Raw genomic sequence first — 22,863 nt, forward strand, 5'->3', positions numbered from 1 at the left:
TGCCCTTTCTCATCTTCATCATTAATACAAACTTCTATGCAGCAAGTGTCACCTAGCAACTCTATCACATTTCACTGGGAATAAACAACCCCAACTAGCTCCAGCCCTTTGTTCTGGGCTCTAGAAGAGGCTGGTGGACTCCTCTGCTGAAAAGCCTGTGAAGTTTTTACCCCTTCAGGTCCCTGGTGAAGGTTAAGCACAAGCAGTTCAAGCACTAACACCGTCACTACAAGGAATTCTTGCATAACCTTGGGCAGCACTTGCATTCCTCTTCCCCCAGTTGAATGAGATGCTTTTCTGGAGAACAGAAGGCCTGACTGCAGCAAGGGGAAGCGCCTGCTTGGCAGCTTTTGCAAGCCAGCTGCTGCAACCTCAGACTGAGGAGTGAGAACAGCAGCAGCCCCCAGGAATGAGCCCCCTCAGCAGGCGCCAGAGCAAATAACACAAGCCCCTGTAGTTTATCTAGATACAGGTACTTTATTTACAAATATTTAGATTAATAGCATTGTTACATCAAATGAGGAGTACAGCAGTCCAAACAAACGCTTTCTGTGACAGAAACAGTAAGACCGGCTGTAACTTACTCTGGGAGTACAGGTATTGCACCTCAACAAGCTGTAGGCATTAGAACATTGACTCCACGGCAGCAGCAGGTCGTGGTCCCTGGGCAAACCCTTTGCAGTACAGCCTCGGTTTAAGCAGGATGCATTAGCTGTAGATCTTGAACACACCCATCTACTTAAGAATATTAGTTAAAAAAGGACTAACCAGACAAAACAAAGGGACAGTGCACAAGTTACCCAAATCCTATTGTCTGCACATTCCAGTTTTGGCTTTTATTGAACATTGACTGTACAATACTCTGGTACCACTGTTTACTTACAAGTCTGAACATTGTATAGTTTTTAGTGTCTAGAGAGGCATTTTAGGACTACTTTGTATTTTAAACACTGCAGTAAGACTAAAGGTGGACATTTGATTGTGGTTAAGCACTTACCCCCTCCCATTTTTAAACCCTATGTGCTAGTTTCCAGGTGAAACATGGCAGTACTGGATGTAGAACCACACATTCCAGCCTGATGCCACAGCAAACCCCACACGTGGTTCAGCAACCTCCCCACGTGCACCGTCGCCACTTGACAGGGGTTGTGTCACCCCATGGAGGATGGACTCAAAGGCTCAGTGAAACAGCCCAAGTCTTAAACCCTCACACGGGGCTGTTAGAAAATACAACAGTAGTTAAAAATCCCTAGAGAGCACGTGCATTGTTCGGACTGTCCAGTTCAGCCTCTGACCATTTAGAAAGGTAAAGGTATAAAAGCGTAAGATGTGCAAGAGACCCAGCCTTTGTATACGATGCAAGGCAGGTGATGAAGCCCAGTAACACAAAATGCTTACGGAAGAGAAAAGCACGTTAGCACGCTGCCGACTGCACAGAACAGGATTAATAAGATGGCATAGGTATACCACAGTGCAAAGATGAGACAGACTCCACTAGTGTTAGTTTCCGCATCAGGATTTGAGCTCCCCCAGCACAATGTCCGCTGTCGGCACGGGGAGTTAAGCCTGCATTAGTGATCTGCAGTCACAGCTATCTCTGTACTAACGGGGCAACGTGCTCACATACAGGTCATACTGTACAAACCGGTATTTTCTTATATACTGTTCTAATGCCAGTAATCATTTTCTTCATTAAAATCATATACACAGGATGTATTTAACTGTTAGCTCAGTTCCTTCAAATTTTATACATATTTACGTTCTGTTAACAAAGGTAAAGGATAAAAGTGGCAAAAAAATGACATAAAGCTATGAGCACAAGAACAAATGGATTGTTTCCCTGTGCAAGTCGTACGCTCCTGCGCCAGCCCACCCCGACCCCCACCACACCCCACAGGAATTCTTTCACCAAAAGCACATTGTTACAGAGCCCCTGCTACCATCGGCAGCCATTTCACAGCAAAAACTCATCCTTTACTATGGACAGCTCTAAACAGTTAGAGGTGGGGAAGAAAGGCCAAAGAACCGTAAAATTAAACCGTACAAGACAAAGCCCTGCGGAAGTGTAAAATCATGAGTCCAGCATCAGTGCTCAGTTTAAATTATGTATCGGTGACACTATCACAAGGACAATCAAGAAAAAAAAACTTCTAGATTTACCATGCAGGAGAGGTTTTATTACTCTACTTGCCTTTGATAACCTGATTACATCTAAAGTTGTTTAGCAGTTTAGTACTGTGTTAAACTTGTCTCAGAGTTTTAATTAAACCCAGTAAGATGTACAGAAGACAGGGAAGCAGTCAAAAGCACCGCTTCTGACAGACAGAGGTGAAAGGTCAGAAATGGAGCCATGAAACAGAGGTCACTAGCAGCCGCAGCCTTCTCTCTGGGGCTGGGGTTCACTGGTTAGTCGCCCCCCCTGCGGAGCCGATGGTTTGTGCTGTACACCCGATTCTGCAGCGTTCAGATCCAGGCTTCCATCTTGGATATTCTGGTAGATTTTCTTGGCAGCCTCCAGGAACGCGTCCTCAACGTTCTCTCCGCTATGAAGAAAGCGGCAGGTGTTATTTAGGCTACACTTCAGCAAAGCAACGCAGGTTACGGAGGCAGCTGGTTGGACGCCCTTGCTGGGATTTGACAGGTCACCAAGTAGGAGCTGCTACCGTGCCCTCTTACAGGCAAGGGGAGCTCACAGTACTTAAAGCGGACATACCACAAAGTTTGACAGCCTATCCTTGGGACAGCCTTTGATAGGGCAATTCACTCCCTAGCCATGAAACCTGTTAGACTAGCCAGGAATAAAAAAAAAAAAATACACACCAAAACACTGAGTAGCAAAAATAAGCTAAGGCACCAAGTCACATACACAGAGCAGTTCTGAAAGAGGCTGAAAGACAGGGGAGCTACTACTAAAGCAAAAACCTTTTTGTTAAAGAGTTCCACGAAGACAGACACCAGCTGGAACCACATCTATTAGCATCACTGGAGATCTGATCCCCTGCTTTCCAACAGGCCCCCCGTTGACACAGCCTGCCACAAGCACAGTGCAGCAATTCCTCCCAGCGACCAGAGGGACTGGCTGTTGCTACAGAACTGGCGTACAGCTCAACACATCCAAGGCAAGGAACGTCTAATTGGGAGCTACTCTCACCCACATGTACATATTCTATGCTCAAACGGTATCTTAAAACTAAATCAGCTGACTTGAATTCGACGAGTCTTTGCCTGAAATGTAGCGAGAGGTGTAATTTTTAAGTTACCTTCAAGTCAAAGCTGACATGATAATGACCTAAAAAATGGGGGGGGTTTTTGCACTTGTAAAACCCTACTGTACCTGAACTCTATGGCTGTACTTAGTCATAACCAGTATGTTCCTCTTAAACAGATCACATCTGAATCATTACTCTAGACAAAAGTAACTTACGTTTTTGCACTTGCTTCAAGGAACAATAAACCTGTTCGGAAACAGAGGTTTAACAGTCAATGCATGACATACTTCAAACAGCCCTAAGTCAGTCACATCAAGACCTTCAGATTACATGCAAGACACTATTTTAGTACTAAACAGTATTTTATGACTAAGTTAAGGCATCAGGACACAAGCTGATTTCTGGAACTAAGCACAGTTAGAGTTAAGCCAGACTATCTGAGGTGCAGTAGAAGTTTGTACATATAATTACATTACTTTGGCAGCGTAAGCTTGCAGCTATCAATGCTGAAGATTCGCTGTAACATTGCTATCTTGTAGAAAATGTAAAAGCTCAAGAGAAAAGACACACCATTTTCTTCAGCAAATTGTTTGGCTTCTTCATATGTAACATCCCTCTGTGCTTCCAGATCTGCTTTATTTCCTATGAGGATTATCACCTAGTTCAGAAGGGAGAAAATTAGTCTAAAGCTAGTAAGCTTTTTCCCTACCACCCTCATTATTAGTAAGACAAAAAACCACCCACAAAAGGAAATATGCAGAAAAGTTTAACTGCAAAAGCCGTGCATCTTCAGGAATCACTGCTCTAGCAGTGCCCGCTCTGTACAGTCAGGAACAGCGTCTCCCGCTGTCCCTTTCAAAGGCTTTCAGCTGTTCTCATGAGATGAGGTCCTAAAAAGCAGTAGTCCTACTCTTTATTCATGAGAGTTGTACTCTGAACCACTTCTTGCATTTGTTTAGTCATCTGCTAATCCAGCCAGAATCTTTAAAAGTTTTCTTTCATCACAGCAGAGAGTCCTCCCATGAGCTTGGTGCTGAAGTAATTTAGGAGCATTCAGAAAAAGACTGAAGGACAACAGTTTTGTGGTATGGACAGAGAGACACAGACGAACCTTCTTCCCCTATCCCTCTAGAAGACCTGGCCAGCTTTTGCTGAAGATCAAATTTAGATTCCAATCTAAGATGAGGTAGCCTTCACCTCATTACTACCACAAAGCAAGAAGTAGTAACAAAAGTTAAGGTCTGTCCAGAGTTCATCACAATTTTGTCTCCAACTGCTGAAAACAGGCCCCTGAAAGGCAAGTAGCACAAGACTTTTAGAAGAAACCATTGCTTTCCTGCACAGGAGCCTACACTTTCCCTCCAGCTGCAGTAAGGGAAGAGAGTCACAGGTACAGTGCAAAATGGGGACAGCAGGATAACTCAGAGCTAAGTCACTCAGAAAACACAGGCAGCTTTTTTAGAACACTGCTACCCCTGCAGATGCTTTGGCCTAAGCCTTCCACCTCATGCTTAGAGATAAGCAATCTTGGTTTTAAGCTAAATAAAGTCCAACTTACAGTATTTGGATTGGTGAGGTTCCTTGCATCTGTCAGCCAGCTGCTTAAGTGATTATACGTACTTCTTCTGCAAAGAATCAAGTGAGTACAGTTTAAACTACGGTGTTTTTTAAAATACGTAAGGGCCAACAGCACAGTCAGCATCCTTTAAACACACTAACATCTGCCATCCCTACTCTTCTCTCCATCCTCAAGAAGGACAAACCAGCAGCATCTTCTTTGGACTCACACCAAGGTTTCAACAAGTCAGCTTTAAACCCACAGAGCAACTCTTACACCACAGGTGGGAAGACAGACCAATTCACACTTCTGGCACATGGTAGTTTTACCATCTTCACAAGGGCAATATTTATATTGTTTTGTGTAGAACACATTAAAGGATTTCCTGTCAACTACTCTTACGGAACACTGTACAGTGGAATAGCATTTTGGTAACAAACAGCACATAAGATTATTTATGTTTTGCTCAAGATTTAAGCGAACAGAAGATATACCTGTATATGCAGAAAAAAAGAGGTGCTTAAAGAAAATCAAGAACAGCCCCAGAGGAAGATGGGAGACGTGTGAAAGCAGAAGTATTTCATGTTACACATCTGATTAATTATTCTTTTAGCAGCATCTTTAATTTTCATCTATGAAAAGAAGGGAGGACAGCTTCTATGCAGCCTCATTTTGTTGGAGGACTAGCCCATGAAGAGGCCCAGAAGTCAGACTTCTCCGACGCTCTCATCCATACAGTCTGCTACACACGTTTACATAGCCCCCTGCAACAGAGGTAATATTCTGTCCTGTGCCTGCTCCAAGAACATTCCTGCCAGGTAAGCAGCAGTATTCGTTGCCTCCCAGAAGGGAGAAATCCATGCACTGAAGAGCAGATTTTTAAGTGCAAAGCCTGTTCTTTAGACAACTTCAGCACAGGCAGCCAAGGCCTGATATGGTAAGATCCTCAGGTCTGTCAGCAGTGAAGTTTTCCAAGAAAAGCAGCTCACATAATTCCCTATGTTTCATTTTCAGCTCTGTAAATACTTAAAGTATTTAGATAAAGAAGCGTGGTAAGCTTCACACAACAGGGTACAAATCCATCCAGACAGAGACAGAGTCCTTTAAATCTAAGTCGAGGGGACAGACAAGACAGCACATGTAAGGCTGTGGTACCCAAACAGCTTGTCACACACACACACACAGAGCTACGATACAAGATGTACCAGTCCCCAGCACCTCACCTGGTAATGTCGTACACCATGAGAGCTCCTGCTGCTCCTCTGTAGTAGCTTCGTGTGACAGCCCTGAATCGCTCTTGTCCTGCTGTATCCCAAATCTGTAGTTTAATTTTTTGGCCACTAACTTCAATTATTCTTGTGCCAAATTCAACACCAATTGTGTGGGGACAGTCCGCCATAACTGTCATGAAAAATAAGAGCAAAGATCAGATCTTTCTAGTACGAGGTTGCCTTCCTACAAAGATATTACTATCACCAGTTTTCAGTTATCTTTAATAGATTTTCAGTCTCTAAGAAAGCATTTTTACAGCTACAGTACCCAAACTGTATCACTTAACCAGAAATAAAATGAAGTATTTCCTCAACTGCTGTTAGTTTTAAAAACAGTTATAAAATTCCTTGCCTTCTCTGATGCATGTACACTGATGCTGTTTGGCCATATATATCAGAAGGTATCAAGGCAGTTGATTCTCAGTCTATCCTTGCAGAAACGGTTAACTATTTTAATGCAGTAGGAAAAAATAACTTTTAGGGAATTACCAAGATACAGTAAAAGTCTGTAACACGACTTCAAAAACAAACATCCAAGTTGTTTCAGACAGGGTAACAGCATGACTGTCCACAGGAAAATGCCAGTTTCATAAGTAGCTATCAACACAGCAAGTCAAAATCCAAAAGACAATTTCTAGTTATAATTAGCTCATCTTTAAGAAAGATCAAGAAAATACAGAAAGGATGAGTACCTATTCAAGCTATGTACAGTTAGTGACAGTCTTGTAGTAGAGGTGTTTGGCATGTTAGCTTGTTCGGTTGTACCGCTTCAACTTAACACTGACAGACTAAGAACAAGACACATCCTCATCAAGAATTTGACCATATGCAAAGTAGTATTTAAACAATTGCCTGATCCTGGATTTTGATTAAAAGCAAGTTAAAAAAAAAAATCCTATTTTTACTAGAGCACAGGAACATTTTAAACTGTAGCTTGTACCCACTTATTGCCGCATCTTGAGTAGCACATGGTAAAGACTAACTTTGTACTAATAAATACCTACAGACTTATCCATTGAGTGTGAGCTACATGGGAAGTCGTAAGAGCTAGTAGCGGCTGCAATCTCCAATGCAACACTCATTAAGAACTGAAGCTAATTCTTAATTAGTCATGATAGCATACATGAAAAACATTATAGTTGAGACAGACTGCAGAAAGCTTTAGACACCATCACACAGGGCAGCCCGAGTGTCATGAGTCACAGCAGCTACGGAGAATGACAGAGCTACGTAAAGTGTGCAAACAAAGACTCAAAGACAAAAAAGAAACCTTTTTTTCTTTGAGTGCTTAAAAGCACTAAAAACCTCCCAACTGCTTGCAGTTCAAGCTACACCAATACTGAAAACATGCAGGTTTCAGGCAAGAAATTTCACTTTGTTCCGTATCAAAATTCCCCGGAAAAGCTGTAAAACTAGACATGGTCTTCCCACTCATCACAGGTAGGATTGACTGAAGCAGCAGTTTTGCCATTGCTACATCAACGTTTTGTTTCCACATCTGCAGGAAGTCAAGCCAAAAATCTGACTAAGTACAATAAAACCCATACAGATTAAGACAGATGCCACATCAAGCTCATGCATGACAGAAGCAAAAAGGCAGGAAAGAGAGATGAAGCATACCAGTTAGAATAAATATTGTGAATTGAAATACTCACACTTCTTTTCTGTAAATTGATGAAGCAAACAGGACTTTCCTACACCCATGTCCCCTGTTACAGAAAGAATAGTTAAGGCTGACACCACATCATTGTTGTAACAAGCACGTTTTCTTCACTCCACACAACAAAGGGTACAGAGACAGGCAGCTGTTCCCTTCTCAGGCCTAGTGGGCAATGTTTGATACCTGGCTACGGTCCTTAAATTTATCAACTTTTGCACTATAGTTTTGGTAACAGGTACAGGGTTGCAAGCAAGGGTGGAGCAGAAAACTCAAAAGAGAAGTTAACTGTATTACTAATTTTACAACTGTATTTTACAAGGTTATGAGAAGTAGACCTGTAAGAAACTGAAATGTAAAAATACACCTTTTGAGTGTTTGTCCTGCTCCTGTCTTACTTGCAATGACTGGTAAGGACATCAGAAACACTGACAACCAACCAGAGCGCACTAAGAAATTGCTTCACTTCCACTGATCCACTTACACAATGCTAATAGTGAAAAATAGCAAGATCTTTTAAGAACCAACTTTTCCACAAGCTGAAGCTGTCACAGCAGCCTGACTTACAAACCATTACAATAAGATTGCAAATCACTTACACCTACACAAGATCATTAGGAATGAAACAATTAACAGCAAGACCAGTTCTTCCAGGATAGTAATAAATGCAATCAAGTCCCTGACTCTAAACAGCCAAAGAAGCTGCAGCTAAATGCAACATTTAAACACAAAAATATAGCCTGACAGAGGATTAGAAGCCTGTCTAAAGCAATAGATTCCAATTAATACTTGTGTCCAACATAGATTCTAAAACCTTTGAGACTAATGATGCCAGGCAGTCAAAGAGCTACAGCAAATCTGAATCAACAGAACATCCCAGTTGTGGTGACTCCCATTTCAGTTTTTTTCCCCCCCATTCCCACTGGATTTAGCAATTTTTCTAAATATAAACTTGATTTGGGGAGAAAGGGACCAGAGGCACATGTTTTTAGAATGCCTTTTTTTTCCTACTGCTATGCAGAGGGCCAAGCGTTATGGCCCTAACAGTGAAGATATGCAAGAATACTTAAGTATGTATGTCAAGAAGAACGGTTATTTTTAACAGTAACTCAGCGATAAAGTGAACTCAATACAGGCACTGGTACTTGCCCCACTCCCAGTTCACCTGCCACCAATCACAGAGCTATAATTCTGTCACACTCAGAATTACAAAGTGGCACACAAAGGCATTTGCCTTTATATTGTCAGCTGCTAAAGCTTTAGCGCAAGTGTGGTGATCTGTGAGGGACTGAGGTTGGACAAGTAACTACTGAAAGTATCTCTACTATACAGCAAGTAGCACGCAAGAGAAGTCAGCGACAGTAGAGCCACAGGGTTTGTAGGTAGGCTGTCACACATATACACATTGACATAAACAGGTATGTGCCCAGTGATACTTACCAATAATGATGTACTTAAAGATGTAGGAATAGTTGTAAGGTGCAGTTGCCATTGTGGCACTAAAACAAAAAAATAGAACACATCAGAACTGCTACTTGTTCACCAAACTCCACCCAATTAATCCAATTTAGTTTATATAAGCAAACAAAACCCCCTTCCCCTTCCTCTCCCCCCCCAACTATCCTTTCATTCACAGTTCAAGTTTGTATACTTGCCCCCCAGCCACTGAATTAGTGCCAGAGACATTCAGCAAAACTCCTACATCAATTGCTCTGAACCCCTCTCAGTAAGGCCTCTAAGTAGAAACATGCTCTGCGTAGTACTGATACTCATTAAGTCTTTCTGTATAAAACTGAAAGCTGTTGAAAGGCTCCAGTAGCTTTTTGCTTTGTACAGAGTCACTGAGTAGACCAGCACTCGCTAGCCAAACAGCTGATACATGAACTGAAAATAAAATCTGACTCCAAAAGAAAAAGCTGAAGAGGTTTAACAAAACTAGCAATTTGGAACCTGCAACAGGAACAAAGGAAACAGTCCAGCTTACATCAAACACCTAAGAATTACTCAAAAGAATGCTGTAGTAGCCTTAACTGGGGTCTGGACTACTACATTTCCACGTCACAGAAGTGGTACAAGCCACAAATCAGATGTTCAGGAAGTTAGTTAACATCTCTGTGGCTTTGTCAGCATCCTAGCTTTACAGCAAGGCTTAGCAGTTTCTCTTTTTTAACCAATAGTCAAAATTAGACTGGGGCAAGTACTTCCAATATTCCAGAGTTTTCTTATGCTTTCCTAGATGTAGGAGGAATTACAACTGGCTTCAGCTGAGTAAACCTGCAAGGAGCAATAGCTGACTTGCCAACTAATATGTCAGTTAACCAGAATTAGAAGTCTACACAGCTCAGATATTGCCAGTTAACATAAAGGATGCAAAATGCCTGCTTTTGTCCCACGTTTTAAGTTAAACTAGATATAAGGTGATCAGTTAAGCAAGTGGAAAATTTCTGCTAGGAATTCACCATTTTCTTTCCTGGTCCTGCACGGCAGATAGCCAGCCATCAGAAAAACACGGTACTTTTTATAAGGAACACTGCTTTAGCCTAGAAAGATTTTCAGTCATGTGTCATTCACATGACAAATGAAACCGGTACTGTAGAGAAATAAAAATGCAGGAAAGCTTACAAGCCTGTAGCTTTTTCCAAAAGCAAAGTGTTGTTTCCTCAACCACAATTAATCTGTAACACTGTAGTTGTAAGAAAGAAGGTGACTGACAACAAATCTCAGTCACAGTACGCAGCCAACAGCCACCACTTCGCACAGCAGAGGTTTAAAGCAAATGCTCTTATCTAGACCTTGGAGGGGGAACAACTCCAACAGGCAGATAAGAAGAAGGGTTTACTGTGTGCCAGTCGCTGATCTGCACCTTGCCTTTCCTTCACGCTTGGCTCATAATATGGAAACTCAAGTCCTTCTACCCCAAGCAGTATGCAAAGAATCTACGCTAAGTCCTATATATACACACACACTGTTCTACTAAACCAAGTTTAATCCAAGACAGTAAACAAAAGACAATTTTGGACAGTAATTCTTTATGTGTTGGCAAGATAGAACTCCACACCAAGTGCTGCACAGGTTCCAAGAACAGTCATTTCAATCAAGAAAATTTCAGAGGAAACTCTTCTGCTGTAGTAGAGGGAAATCTCATGCAGCTGTCCCACACCACCTTTGTCCTCCTCGGACTCTGGCAAATAACCGCTCAGTGGACAGACCACTTCTTACCGCTGTACCAGGTAAGAATTCACATCCATGACTGAAAAAACACACTGCCCTTTACCAAACAAGCCAGCAACTTCACTGCCTTATTTCCTGGAAGATTCGAGTTATAGTATCAGCTTCAATACGTGCACTTATTTTCAACTACCAGCAAATCAAGGCAAGTAACTGCTCCATACCGAGTTCAAAATTAATGTGTCATTGTGGAAACATCCAATACTTCAAATCTTCTGCACACATCTTCACATATTACGTTCTTCCTCTTCTCCAGCATGTCCCAATAGCAGTAACATTCAAACTGAGAATCTTCTGATCCAATCCACTTGTTCTTACAGGATACTCAACTTGCCACTTGCTTTCTAAGTAAAGCTAGGGGGACTGTATTCATGGCTCAATTCAGTTTGATAGCAGACAAGGTTAAACTGGAGGATTACAAGGTATGTAAGTGGAAGTAAAAAAAAAGCTTGAAAAGGCCATTTTATATGTGCAAGTACTTCAGGAGGACAGCATGAACTGTACTATTTTCCACAGAAAACAGGTGGGTGCCACAACCACAATACAGAAAGAAAGACAAAGACACAGAGCACTAATATGCATCTAGTCCGAAAGATCTACGGTGCATTCCAAGGATGGTAATATCTAGTAACTTACACTGTTTTTAAAAAAAATTCAGCATCGTAAACTCCCAGATAGGGAACCACTCGTTTAGCTATGAAATCTGTCCTGCAGAAACCCAGGTGACCTTCTCTTCCTTCATACTACTAGTTGGCTAAGGAATGCTAAGTACTCAGAAATACTCAAAGAAGTTTCATGTTTCTGAACACATGACTTTACAATATTCCTGTATATACCAAGTGAGGGGAACACATCTCACTATCCAAGCTTGTAAGCAGCATCACTGGATGATGAGGGAAACTTTTTTTTTTTTAAAAGAATGGACAAACTGGGGACTCAGTGCATGCCATATCACTAACTGAATTCAAAATGAGTCTCTCAACTGGAATCTTTACTGCTGAACATACACCTGTGTTTATTTGACAGACTGTTTTTGCTTGCTAAGATATGTCAGTTTTCATTATATTCTTTAAAGAAGTCTAATTATGCTATTTCAATATAGAAGAAACTGTCACTGCTTTGCAACATATGCATTAAAATCAGTTCCCACTTCAAAGCAAGAGTGAGAAAACCAAATTCTGTGCTTGGCAACATCATCTGCTAAGAAATGGGTGAGATGGGAGGACCAACTTCAAGCCAGGTCTCATTGTTAAAACTTCACCCTCATTCTTACAGTGACATTAGGCCCTTAAAGGAGGCGAGAGATACCACACCCCACTGTCTACAGCCAGACCTAGCACACTCTCCACAGCTTAAAGAAACGGATTAATAGCAATACCGGTAGATAAATTCACTCGTACGATGAGTCCAGACCTTCTCTCAAGTCCCAGAGAGTTGCTGGAGAAGTTATCATGCCCAAGAGACATACATACTGAAAGCTTGCAGAAACACAGATACCAAGTTTAAACACAATTTTGGAGTTAAACTGGAAAAAAGCAACACTTTGGTATTACATTTATTCCAAGGGTGATGTTACAGAAAAGATTCTGAAATACTCTCAATTATTACTAAAGGTCAGGAATCTTTTCTGGAGAACAGATGCCTTTTTTAAAAAAAACAACCAAATAACAAACCTTTAAACACTCAAATTCCAGTAAGGATAAACAGGAATCCAAACTGTACTCAGATCTTGGATTAAAACTGATATTCCAGAAGAACTCTGTGCTGAAGGGGAAAAATAAATGCAACAAACTAAACACAGATGCCATGGTGAGAATTCAGCCTTAGAAAAGTTACAATCTCAGCATTTACTACAGATGAAAGAAGGAAGTCTAGACAAGAATAGTGCACAACAGGATTCAGTAAACAAAAAATATTAGCTACATGTTAATGCAATATGCTGATAGCATCAGCCATCTGTAGAAACTGTAGTTCTACCTCCACTTCACAGCCCTCTGTTCCAGACACGTGAACCTTAATAATCCCAACAAGGGGGTTTGGGGTTTTCCTCTCGGGAGAGCACAGGGACAAGAACTGCAGGACTGCAAAAGTTGCACATTAAATATATGCAACTTACCTTCAGCCACAGCTGACAATTTACACAATGTGACAAAGTTAACCAACCATGAATTTACTGTTAACAGAAAGTAGAAGAAGTTTAGCCTGGAAGCTTGGTCTACCTGCCATCTTCCTTCTGGGAAAGTCTGCCAACTTATAACAAGTTTCGGCTCCCTTTTCACAGGTAACACTTCCCCAGAGTTTAGAGCATTATTTCAGGATGGCAACTAGCCAGACGATCATGCTTCACTATACACAGATTGCTGCTAGTTTCAAAGCCTATACAATTAATTTCTGTATTACAGTTAGGACTAGAAATTTTACAGTGAACAGTGTCACCACAATCCATTTTCCATATATCAACTTCTCCCTCAGAGGCATCTTTTTATTTTATAAAAAGTTAAAGATGGCCTTAATGAGATACTAGTGACACCTACGTTTCTTCCTCTAATCAACAAGCACTACACAGGTATTTTGACATCTCACTGAAGCCGTCTCTCAAGTATCAGCATACATCTGTACAAACTGAGATAAGGTTGTTCTAGGCGCATTGCCATAACATTCTTTATCAGAATAACATAACTGTAAATATCATATCCAGACCAGCTTTCGTGAGACCCATGCAGTTCCTTCTAGCTCAACTCAAGGACATGGTCAATTTTAACTCCTCAATGGATATTATTTGCACAGAGAAATTTCACAGCTTTATGCTCAGCAGGAAGCAGGTACGTTAGTAGAAGAGACTAGAACCTGTACGCACAGGTTTTATTTGACACTGCATGTGGTTAATACCATCAGCTGGCCAATCCACACAGACATGATACCTCTGAAAACAGCTATCAGCTTCAAACTGAGGACTATTACATGCTCCCCTTAAAAACATACCACTCTGCAGCCAGAGGACCACTGTTTAGTTAGTCTGAAGCAAGAAGCATTTTGCATTTCATCTGGCCATCTAGGTGTTCTTTCAGTCGTTCCTCAAAGATGTGCAACAGAAGAGGATCTCACAGTTGAAGTCCAGTTCCCTTCTATAAAAAGGTAATGCCATCACAGCATTCCTTTCACAAACTGAAACAACTTTTAAAGAGCTGTTAGTTTTTTCATTTGGAAGAAAATATTAGTTGCATATAAGGGGAACTGTATGCAACCAATAATAACTATTATTTAGAACAGCTTCTAAATCTACACAAAATGAATAGGTAGTTATTCTCTTTCCCAGGGCACAATCTTCCTTCTCTTCCCTACACATTTACGTAGATGTTAATTAACAGTGAACACTGAGAAGAGATCAATAAGGGGGGGTGGGAAGAACTGGGGAGAGGTAGAATTGTTTCAATTCATAATCACACTATTCCCCTGATGAAGACTTTTGTCAAGAACACAAAACAACACAGTGTAACTGGTACTTTACCTTAGAAGGCTGCTAGAAATACAGTCTATAATTGCTTCAATTGTGGTCTTCTGTAAAATCACACCATATTGGTAACAAAACTGTTACTACTTTCCAATTAATACACCCAAGCAGTAAATTCCCATAAGTCTGTTGTCCATAGCAAGCTATGAGGTATATTACAATTAAATTTCATTGTGGTTCTATGACTTCCACACACCAAGGACATTTAGGTCTTCCTAAACATATAAACATCTCTGCCCTCTTTAAGATGATGGCCCCACAGCCTCCCTGGTCTGTTTATTTATTTATTTTTGCATGCTTGTCTTTAAAAAGCCCTCTTCTGAGACTGATCCCTGAGGAGTCTCATTAGCAGCCCAGTACTTTCTCTTTCACGCCTATCTGACAACATCACTTGTTGCTGGCCAGTTCCTCTCTCACTCTTCAGCTCTCTAGAGTCATCCTCTCTAGCTTTCCCCATCTGGATTTCATTAAAGCATCTGATTAGCACAAAACAGTAAATTTGGCTGAACTGATCTTTGATCAGACAGTAACCTGACAAGCTTCTTATGATCTGCTGTTTAAGAACACTTTGCATCTCCTCATTATTTCCATGTCCAGTTATTCTTCCTCTGAAAGCACACAAGGCCTGCATGCTATTGGGCTCAGACTAACAAGCTTGCAGCTGTGCAGAGCCCTGTTTCAAGCTGTTCTTGAAGAAGTGCATTTGCTATATTCTTTAATCATGTAAAACACCATAACTCAGCCTGAGGCCTAGTACATATTTCTAAAGACTTCACAAGCCTTCACTTCTCTTCCTATATGAGAACTTTGACTTTATTTAGTTTTAAATCAAGGCTATGTATCATACTATCTTCACTTTCTGATTTTCCTCAACAGCTCTCCAGTCATACACACATTGTTTTGGTTATCCTTTTAATGGTTTCACATCCTGCTCCATCAAGTTCCTCCATTTTGTTTCCTAAACTTCCTGCATTTATATGCACACACCTCATTTCTTACTAACCACACCCTAGCACCATAGCTAAATTAAATATTGCATACCTGTCCTCATCAGTAAGAGCACTTTCTCTGATGTCCATTCTCTCAGCCATAGCTCTTTACCCATTTGTATATCCTCATTTATTCTATTTTCCTCTTCCTATAAAAGAGTCTAACCTGTAGCACACGTCTGCGTTCACAACAGGAGAATCAAGTTCCAGAGGTATCAGCTAAGTTTAGGGACTGCAGAAACCAGAGGAGTTTTGTTACAAGTCTAACAAATCACAACAACATGCAACTGTCTGGAGTCACCACCTTGGAAAACACAAGAAGTCACAAACACATTTTAGAAAAAAAGTCAGTAAGGTCTACCTCCTTTGTTGCAGAAAGATACAGCAAAAATGAGAAACAATCATACGCAGGTTCCATTAGATGCACAGGAGTAAGCAAGTAATTTTAAAAGCTCTATTTACATTTTAAATCCTAGTACCTCCAGTATAACAGGTTTGTTTCAAGCCGCTGTCCTTCACAATAGCTTTTTTTTTGTTATTCACAAAATGGAAAAAGGAAAATAGGAGCTTCTTCTTTCCACTCAGATTTATGACATTTTCAAATCCCTACAGGAAGACAGCAAATTCCTTTTTAATCCATATTAAACTATCTGGTATTTAGTTATTAAGTCCCCCAGGGTTGAGATTTTCTTCCCATTCCTGAGCAATGCCCAAGCACAAGAGGCCCTCAATCCAAACCACGATAGAAATCAATCCCAAAACCAATGCATTCTGTATGACAACATCCAGCTACTGGAAAAGCTGGACTTCTGACTTGGGGTCTGAAATGATTTAGGATATAGGCAACCTGAGTAAGTCTTGTTCACAAAGGGGTACTTTTACCTCTGTGGAAAAAAAAGTCAAAGAACAACATAGAACCACTCTGTTTCAGAGGCCTAGAAAGCAAAGTAACCTCCCGAGCAATAAAGCCGTTGCCAGAGAGACCCCAACGCAGACAGACACCTTTTCCTGGCTTCACTGTAAGGATAATCAAGTACAGTTTTAATTCAAGACAAAGCTACCCACAGACGTTATAGAAACCTTAAGAGTGTACTGCCAACAGGGAATAGACAACTAGGTGAAAGAACAGAACTTCATTCCTCTGTTTAGTCCGAATAAGCACTGACAAAAGAAAACAGAGAACAAGACTAGAATACTTTCGTCACTTTCTCGACTAGGAAGTGGCATTCCCCTCAGCCCTCACTAAAGTTATTTTTCTGTCGAAGTTCATGACAGCACGGGTCAGTGTAAGAATCAGAAGTATGGATAACACTGCACATCAGCCACATACACAGTATAACATATACATGCAGTAAACAGCCCACGTGCAACTGCCACTATTAGTAAGGGGCACGTATATTATACACCGCATGTGCACGAGTGCTTGATGGTGGCGTGTTACACAGGGAGTGTGCAGTGCAGAGGAGGACCGGGAGGCGGTGGCGACAAACAGTGCAGCAGCGGCCTAGCTCCTGCCCAGCCAGCCTCACCCTCCTCGGTCCCAGACAGACCAGCAGCCCCCTCCGCTTTCTGTCCGTCCCCGGGAACGAGGGCGGCCAGACCCGCCGAGGCCGGGGGCCAGCCCGCACCGCCCTCGGAGGTGGGCAGCGGCACACTGACGGGGAGGGCGGCCCCGACTAGGCCCCGGCGCGGGGCAGCAGCAAGAGGAAGTGTCCCCACCCGGGCCGGGTGGCGGCCGGGAGTCTGCCCCGGCTTGCCGGCGAGAGGGCGGCGCGCCCGCCCGAATGGAGCCCGCCGGCGGCCGGGGACCGGCGCGGGGCCTAGTGCTCTAGGCCCGGCCGGGCAGAGGGGCGCCCCTCCCCGGCTCCTCCGTACCTGGGTTCGGGGAGCGGGTGGTTGTGCAGCGTGGCTCTGTCGGCGGCAGCCCGGTCCCCCCTGCGGGCACTGTAGCGCTCTGCTTCAGGCTGGGCAACGGCCGGGCCGGGTCTCCGCCTCTCTCCGGGGCTCCCTCAGGCTCGGCTCCGCTGGCTCCACTGCGCCCCCATCACCCCCCTTATCCAAGATGGCGGCGCCCCTCGCACGGGGTTTCCCCTCCCACTCTCGACGGGCGCCGGGCTGCACAAAGGTGGGCGCGAGAGGCCGCGCCGGAACCAATCGCGGAGTCCGCGCGCCGTAGCCGCCCCGCCTCCCCGCCGGCGTGCGGGGCGGGGCGGCCGCGCGCGCCCGCGCTCGCCGTGCCTGGGCGCGCGCCGAGGGGCGGGCGGGAAAGCGGCGGGCGGGGCGGGCGCGCGCGCCCCCTCAGGCGGCGCCGCCTGCGCGGGTGCTCGCGCCCCCTCAGGGCGGCGGCGGCGGGCAGGCACCTCGGCCCGCAGCGCGGGGCGCGTCCCGGCTGAGGCCGCGGGTGGGGGACAGAGGGAACGCATTTAGCACTGAAGGACACCTCGGCTTTCCCAGCTTCTCGTGGTGGAAAAGTGGAGCGATCCGCCCGGAAGCCCCAGCCCGCCAGAGAGTCCTGCTGCCCCTTGGCCCGCGCTGTTCCCGCTTCCGAAGTCACTGCTGCAGCTGCCTCCGAATTGTTACAATTATCTTCCAATTCCTATTTTTAGATAATCTCGGGAACCAGGAACATTCATAAAGTGTAAAAACAAAGACTCCCAAGATATTTCACGCGCTATCTAGAAGGATGACTTCCATGTTTCCCGTCCTGCCTCAGAATCCCTCCAAAGCCGGTCTCATCCGAACTACAAACTCACGGTTACTGAGGCGCGGTTATTTGTTCTGGGAAGGTACAGACAGGAGCCGCGTGCTAAGGTACAGGCACACCGGACGGTTATGCTCCAGCAGAGTCCAATATCCAGAATCTCTAAGGAATCTCTACGCCCTGCATAAAAACGCCTTCCATAAAGAAAAACAGACGGGTCATTGTCTTGGCGGACTTAGGAAGGTTAGCTTTACAGTTGGACTTGATGATCTTAAAGGTCTTTTCCAACCTCAACGATTCTGTGATTCTATAATCAGCGCAGAGAGCTCTGTTTCTGTTTCCAGTTTCCAGTAAAATTAATATGATATCTCATTTCTTTTACAATGTCCTGTGAAACGCTCTAACCAGTTTGTTAATTTTGGCTTTGATTTTTTTTAAACAGGCTTTTTAAACACTTGTGGCAGGCAATACCTAAAAACGCAAGATGCTGCACAAATCTCACAGCTCATGGGATTAAAAAAAATATTAAGTGGTTGAGGAGGTGAAAAAAATGTAATAAAAGTAACATTACAAGGGATTCTACGTATAGCCAATTCAATAAACTTACCCAGATTCTCAGCACAGCATACAAACTTTCATTGTATGAACACAGAAATTACAGAAACATTTAATGAGTTCAGACATTCAAAATTAAGACTCCTGGTATTCCAGATTAATATTTGGATTTTTAGTTTTATATTGTGTTTAACCAAAACTCCTTTGCGATTGTCTTTTTTGGAAAGCTTTAGGACATACAAACCTGTCAAAGGCAGTTACATCTCTATTTAAAGAGAAATTACCAGGAGAGCTGCTAGAGGGCAGGCACACAGCGCGCTTTCAGGGGATGGTTTCTGCTTTTGAGAACGAACAGGGCGCTTCGTCAGCTTTGGTGCCACAAAAGCCAAGAGCTTCAGTGAAAGCAAGTGGAGGGATTCTACTTATTTTAGAATTGAGAGCTGATTAGGGCTTAAGTGTGATTGAAAAGACCTAATGGTTCTTCCTGCCCAAATACATATTAGACATTGAATCTAAACAATGTGATTTCCTCTCCTAACAGACTGCTAGAGGACAATGAGGATTTTATTTCAGTCCCACACATGATGGAAAGCATCAAATTCTGTTGCGTATCAGTGTTCCAAGATTTAAATTGCCCCTTCCCATAAGGCAGCATGCCACCGATATTAACATTCCTATGGAAATCTCTTTCTGTTTTCCATCTCCATGACCATGACATTACTAATTCCATTTTCTTAGCACAGCAATGCACAGGGAATCCTCTGCTTTCTGCAGTGACTGTTTTCCATGAATCACCCACCCCCTAATTATTACTCAGCCCCTACCAGGGAGGCACTGGATGCTGCACTCCACGTCATCTGGGCAGAAGGCTCTTACACAAGGTGAAAAGCACAGATGAAAAACAACTAGATTGGGTTTTTTTTTTACATCTACATGATACCTAAATAAATCAATCTCTGAGTAATAAAAACAAAGGACTCAGTAGAAAGATTTAAAATCTGATAGCAATCTACTACAGTTGTACAACTACTGTCAGTTATTTTCAGGGTCCTAACTTTTAAATGGATAACACTGTGCAACAGAAACGTTTTCAAGTTTTGCAAGACCTTATATGGAGCGACTTTTACTAGAAAAATAGGTCAAAACAAGTCAGTAAGAATGATTTCCACAAGAGGGAGTCTTTAAACGGAAAATGATCTGACTATTTTGACCCAGTTACAGTTTGGCTTCCTGTCTTTAAAAAAATACAGTTCCTTTAAACATTTAGTACTTCCCCAAATATTATTCCATTAACACGAACACAGTAACATTTGCTTAACAGGTTTTACCATTCAAAATTCTTAAAACATCCCACAAAAATCCATTGACTACTTTTCTATTTGTGGTTCAGTCCTGGTAGACTTAGTCCACTCTGCAAGCATAGACAACGGCAGCTGGCTTTCCTGTCGGGTTTAGGAACCCCGTCACCCTGTTCAGAACTTCTCGCCTAATATAGCAGCAGAACATTGCACCTCTCCTGCGATGCTAACAGGACAGCACTTCTCCCCTCCAGCAGCCACAGATACATCTTCAGGATTACTCAACAATTCCCAAAATCACTGTAATGGTTGTAGAGAACATATTTTAATCCTGAACAGAAATTAAAAGCAGGTTTGGAATATAATTATTGTTATTTCTTATCTTCAACAAAGAAAATTAGAAGCTGTTACCTAACTATGAGTAAAATCGGTTAATCTGAAACTCATATTTCTGTGATCTACTCCCAAACATATTTTATATAAAACTGTCTTCAGTTGTCAGATGAGGTAAGAGGCAATACCGATTTGTTTTAAAGGTTCTGGTTTTGAATCATTTTGTATGCTTTTATCAAATATTCCTACAAAGTTTAAAGTACACAAAAGATGTGAGCAAGACAGAAGATTGGGTAATGGCATCTGTATTTCTTCTTTGATTCTTTTATTCTTGTGAGTGCTTGAAAGCCTGCAGCAGATTTTCAACAACAGTTATTGAGAAAAGGCTGACTTCAGCCTATTCATTCTGAACATCTGGACAAAACCTAACAACAGTAATTAAAACCCACTAAATTGGTAACAATATGAAATTGCTCGAGATGGAATACTGCCTATCGTCCCACCCTTCTTTGTGGATTTCTGCTAGGTCAATACAGCCTGCTCTTGAAAAGCCTTGTCTACGTGTCTCTTTCTGAAGTCTCTGTCAAGAAAGAACGGCATCCAAATTTTCTGGTCACATGAGCATTGCTCTTGGATTTATTTTTTTACCACAAACCTCAGGAAAAATAAAGACTTGGAGTTAATACAGTTGATAGAAGGTTTGAGGATTCTGTTCTTTTCAAATAAATTACATACAATGATCTATAATATCTGCTTCCTTGTTTTAGAACGCATCCTTGTAAAATACTTTTTAAATAATGATACATTACATGTCAGCATTCGTGAAGAACGTGGAATTGAACGGTCAGAAAGTTACAGTCATTTTTTATCCAAAACACTTTCTTTTTACTGAGGACAGCAGCAAGAAGGCTTGCTTTAACCACTCCGCTTGGCCAGAGACACCTCCAGGCTGGGAAGTTTTGGTCCTTACCCAATCTATTCAATCCTTGCCAAAGTCTGCTGTCAGCTACCTCCGTATGATCCTGCTACCCCTAAAGTCACTGGGGGCAAAACACAGCGCTCTCCCATTCCTGGCCCCAGGAAATACAGACCAGCGGTGTATCGCACAGCTTGCTTACCACACATGTCTGAGACTGGAGGAAAAGGGTCACCATGCCTTCTCCAGGCCTCTAACACTCCTTTTTAACATAGCTCAGCCCGAGGACCAATGGACAACAAAAAATGAAGCAAGCACATTGTAAGCTTCCAGAGCAGAAGAGGACTTACATCTGCTTTATAGCTGTTCCTACGAGAAACACTCAGTGATCCCTTTGCAACAAGCTGCTTTAAAACACTCTAAACAACCAATTTTTTTTTTTTTTTTTGCAAGACTCTTTGGCATTTCATATCCCTACTGTTGAAAACTGTCAACTCTATTATTTTAATCCTACAATACATTCCCTTCCTAGTATTGTTCCAGACATTCTCTGAAAACATAATATTACTTCTTATATTTTCAAAATTCTCTACCTTTGATATAATAAAATGTATTGGATCTACCTATTACACTATAATTAATAGTTTTTCCAGTAATCGGGTTTATTATTATATAATTCCAAGTAAGTGCTTTCAAAACAAAACAAAACATAATCCTCACAACATTCCTATGAAGCGAAGTATTCTAATCCCCATGCTACAAACACAAAAACTGAAGATCAGTGTGATTAAGGGCCTTGCCCTAGGACACAAATACACCAAAAAGACAGAAATAGACGCCAGGGTTTCTGATTCCTAACTCCCTGTTCAAACCACGGCTATGCTCCCACTTTGCTGGGACCGTTGCTTTAAACAAATCACTGCCTCTCAGTCAATTTTGTTTCCTCTATTAAAATAGATTTTCACAATGAAAACAGCAAAAAAATTAAGAACAATATCATGAACTTCTATAACATTGTTCACCCAAGAAGCTTGAGAAACTCCACGATGAAGATCTTTTAAAGCCCCTGTGAGGCAGTTAATTTACTCAATCACTTTGTGGATCTACAGACCTACAATGCCTTCACGGCTCAAAGTGCACGTGCACAGACAGACATAACAGCGAGGCGCCATTAAACTAGCGAGCATTTGTCTTTCCGCTGCAACCCAGAAATTTTCACACACTCATCAGCATCTGAAAATATTAAGAGCTGACAACAACAAAGAAATGCAGAAAACAATGTAGAAAAATACATTTGAAATCACAGAGGAAGCAGGCCTTCCCCAGTTCTGTATGCATGGAAAAACTAGGGAACCTTGTGCGTGGCAGACAAGCTCAGCAACTTAGAGTAAAAGCAAATGTCAAACAATTGGTCACTAGTTCCTTATTTGCAGTCACGACAGCTGCTGTGAAGTCATAGCACAGGAACTCAATACTGCTATCACTAACCCAAGTTTGCTTATCCTACAGGAACTATTACTTCATACAGTGCAGTAGAAACATTATTATAATAGAAATGATCCATGAAGTGCAGCTACAGAAAACAACCACTGCTGGCACTTACAGGGCAACATGGAAGCAGTAATTAGCAACAGTTA

The 22,863-nt window shown here is 42.3% G+C and overlaps 1 protein-coding gene across 1 annotated transcript; it reads right to left on the minus strand.

The window, feature by feature from the left end:
- Window positions 1-454: 454 nt before the first annotated feature.
- On the minus strand, window positions 455-17,436 carry RAB14 (RAB14, member RAS oncogene family). Its single transcript, XM_059828800.1, has 8 exons — window positions 17,299-17,436; window positions 9,136-9,194; window positions 7,694-7,747; window positions 5,991-6,168; window positions 4,768-4,834; window positions 3,780-3,867; window positions 3,425-3,455; window positions 455-2,543 (listed from the first exon to the last, which is right to left on the minus strand). The coding sequence occupies exons 2-8, from the start codon at window positions 9,185-9,187 to the stop codon at window positions 2,366-2,368; spliced, it is 648 nt and encodes a 215-aa protein (XP_059684783.1). The 5' UTR covers window positions 9,188-9,194; window positions 17,299-17,436; the 3' UTR covers window positions 455-2,365.
- Between the last annotated feature and the right edge of the window lie 5,427 nt (window positions 17,437-22,863).

This window comes from Gavia stellata, chromosome 24, assembly GCF_030936135.1.
Source record: "Gavia stellata isolate bGavSte3 chromosome 24, bGavSte3.hap2, whole genome shotgun sequence".
Taxonomy (NCBI): Eukaryota; Metazoa; Chordata; class Aves; order Gaviiformes; family Gaviidae; genus Gavia; species Gavia stellata.